The 1,998-nt window shown below is 63.7% G+C and overlaps 1 protein-coding gene across 1 annotated transcript in view; it reads left to right on the top strand.

The window, feature by feature from the left end:
- Positions 1–911, top strand: part of H696_03533 (hypothetical protein) — a 1,963-nt gene extending 1,052 nt beyond the window's left edge. The window contains exons 2-3 of the mRNA XM_009497401.1: positions 114–335; positions 528–911. Coding sequence (XP_009495676.1) covers positions 114–335; positions 528–790 — 485 coding nt within the window. The 3' untranslated portion in view covers positions 791–911. The remainder of the gene's footprint in view (positions 1–113; positions 336–527) is intronic.
- The last annotated feature ends 1,087 nt before the right edge of the window (positions 912–1,998 follow it).

Below are 1,998 nucleotides of genomic sequence, written 5' to 3'. Positions count from 1 at the left end.
TCTCTTTCTCTCTCTCTCTCTCTATGTTGCTACAGCCTCGCCCCTCCTTGACTCCTCCACCCTCTGAGGGGATCTTTGCATTGACCTCTTCTTTCCTCACCCCTCTCTGGCAGATGAGCGCATCCGCAAGCGCCGTGCGCGTGCCGGCGGCAACCGCCGAATCAACTACAGCGAGGGCTGGGTCGAGTTCCTGGATAAGTCCCGGGCCCGCTTCGCGGCTGACCTTCTCAACAACAACCAGATCGGCGGCAACAAGCGCAGCAAGTTCTATGCTGACATCTGGAACATCAAGTACCTGCCCAAGTTCAAGTGGCACCACCTCACCGAGCAGCTTGGTATGTTTGCCCTCTGCCGCCCGCCCCCCGCCGCTCCCCTTCTCGGTGGCTCTTGTCCTTCGCATCTTCGTCACCATATTTCCTGGCTTGGCATGCGCCTCCCAGGCACATTTCGTTTCTTTTTCTCTCTCTCTCTCTCCTCTCTCTCTGACATCTTCGCGCTGCTTTCCACTTTTCCCTCGCCCACGATAGCCTATGAGAAGGCTGCTCGGGAGCGCCAGCTCCAGGCCGAGATGAGTCAGGCCAAGCGCCAGGTGGATCACTACCTGAAGAATGTGGACCGCGCGCGGGCCAAGGAGCGCGCGGCACAGGCGGCTGCCAGCAAAGATGGCGGCTCAGCAAGCGCCGCCCCGGCGGCCAAGCTTTCCTTCGCCGATATGAAGTCGCGCTTCCGCCAGCGGAAAGTCGTTTCCGATGTCTGGACCACCCCGAGCGCTGCCAAGCAGGCGGATTAGTGTGGCTGGGCAGCTTGCTCACTCCTGTATGCACGTGCCGTGTCCGTTGTCCTTGTTTTTTTTTCCACGCACACGGTTGCATGTCCAAATGTACCCTAGAGATAGATAGCTTGATAGCGGCGCAGAGAGAGGCAGAGAGGCAGATAAGGAGGGGAGAGGAGAGGAGGGGAGGGAGAGCGAAGTGTCTTCGTCCGTTTTTTCTCGTGAAGAGCAAAGCCGCGCCCCAGGGCAAGGACAAGGGCAGGGAGCTGGCGGGGCGGGGCGGGGCAAGGAGCGGGGCCTTTGGGATAGAGTGGACACCGCGCTCGGAAGGAGGAGAGCGCCAGGCCGGGGGTGCACTGGGCGTGGGGAGACGCCGGCTGGTCCGGACCGATCTGACTGGACAGAACCGGTGTGCAGATCACGTCCTCCCGCGGGGCGGGTTATCTGGGCTCGTCGAATTTAGGACGAAGCGATGCTTTTCACGCCCGGGGTGCCCCTCATTGGGGGGCCGACGCTGGAGCGCCCGGCTGGACTTACTGGCACGCAAGTACCCAGGCGTCCATACGAACGAGGTGGGCCGGGGGGGGGGGGGGATGCTGCAGGCGCGTCTCCCGGTCTGCGCCCGGGACAGCAAGCCGTCGCCGGGGGCGGGGGGGCGCGGGGGCCAGGATGCGGGCTAGAGCGAACACGCGTGTACATCCTGGATGGCCCCCACAGGGCGGTGGTTGGGGGGTAGCCCGTGCCGCGTGTGCACGAAACCCAGCTCTGCGTGTGTGCCCTGCTGGGTGGTGGTGGCCTGTTGGTTCGCCCCCGCCATCCCCTTCCGGAGGAGGTCACTGCTTAAAGTTCGTGGGGGAAGATCTCCGCCCCGGCCGCCGCCGGGCTGGGCTGGGTGTGCGTCCACGGTGTCTGTTTCGTTTGTTATGCCGACCGGTGGGCAGTTCGGCTGCGGCGGGGTCTGTGGTCCTCTTAATGGACCCGACCACGCTGAGAGTGTGCTACCGTGGCTGCTTGTAGCGTCTTGAGGTGCGCGCGGCTGCCTTTCCTCGGCCCCCCCCCTCTCCCCCACGTGCTGCTGGCGAGACGCCTGGACGTGTTGGTCCTTCGTGCTTTTATTTTTCAACCGGCGTCCTGTTCCGTCCCCGTCTGTGATTGTTGGCCCTCCCTTCGAGAGCTCTAGCCCTTGGCCACCTCTTGTTGCTGTCCCCACCACCACCTCCCCCCCC

The sequence above is a fragment of the Fonticula alba genome (assembly GCF_000388065.1).
Source record: "Fonticula alba strain ATCC 38817 unplaced genomic scaffold supercont2.5, whole genome shotgun sequence".
NCBI lineage: Eukaryota > Rotosphaerida > Fonticulaceae > Fonticula > Fonticula alba.
This window is presented reverse-complemented; position numbering and strand designations above follow the sequence as displayed.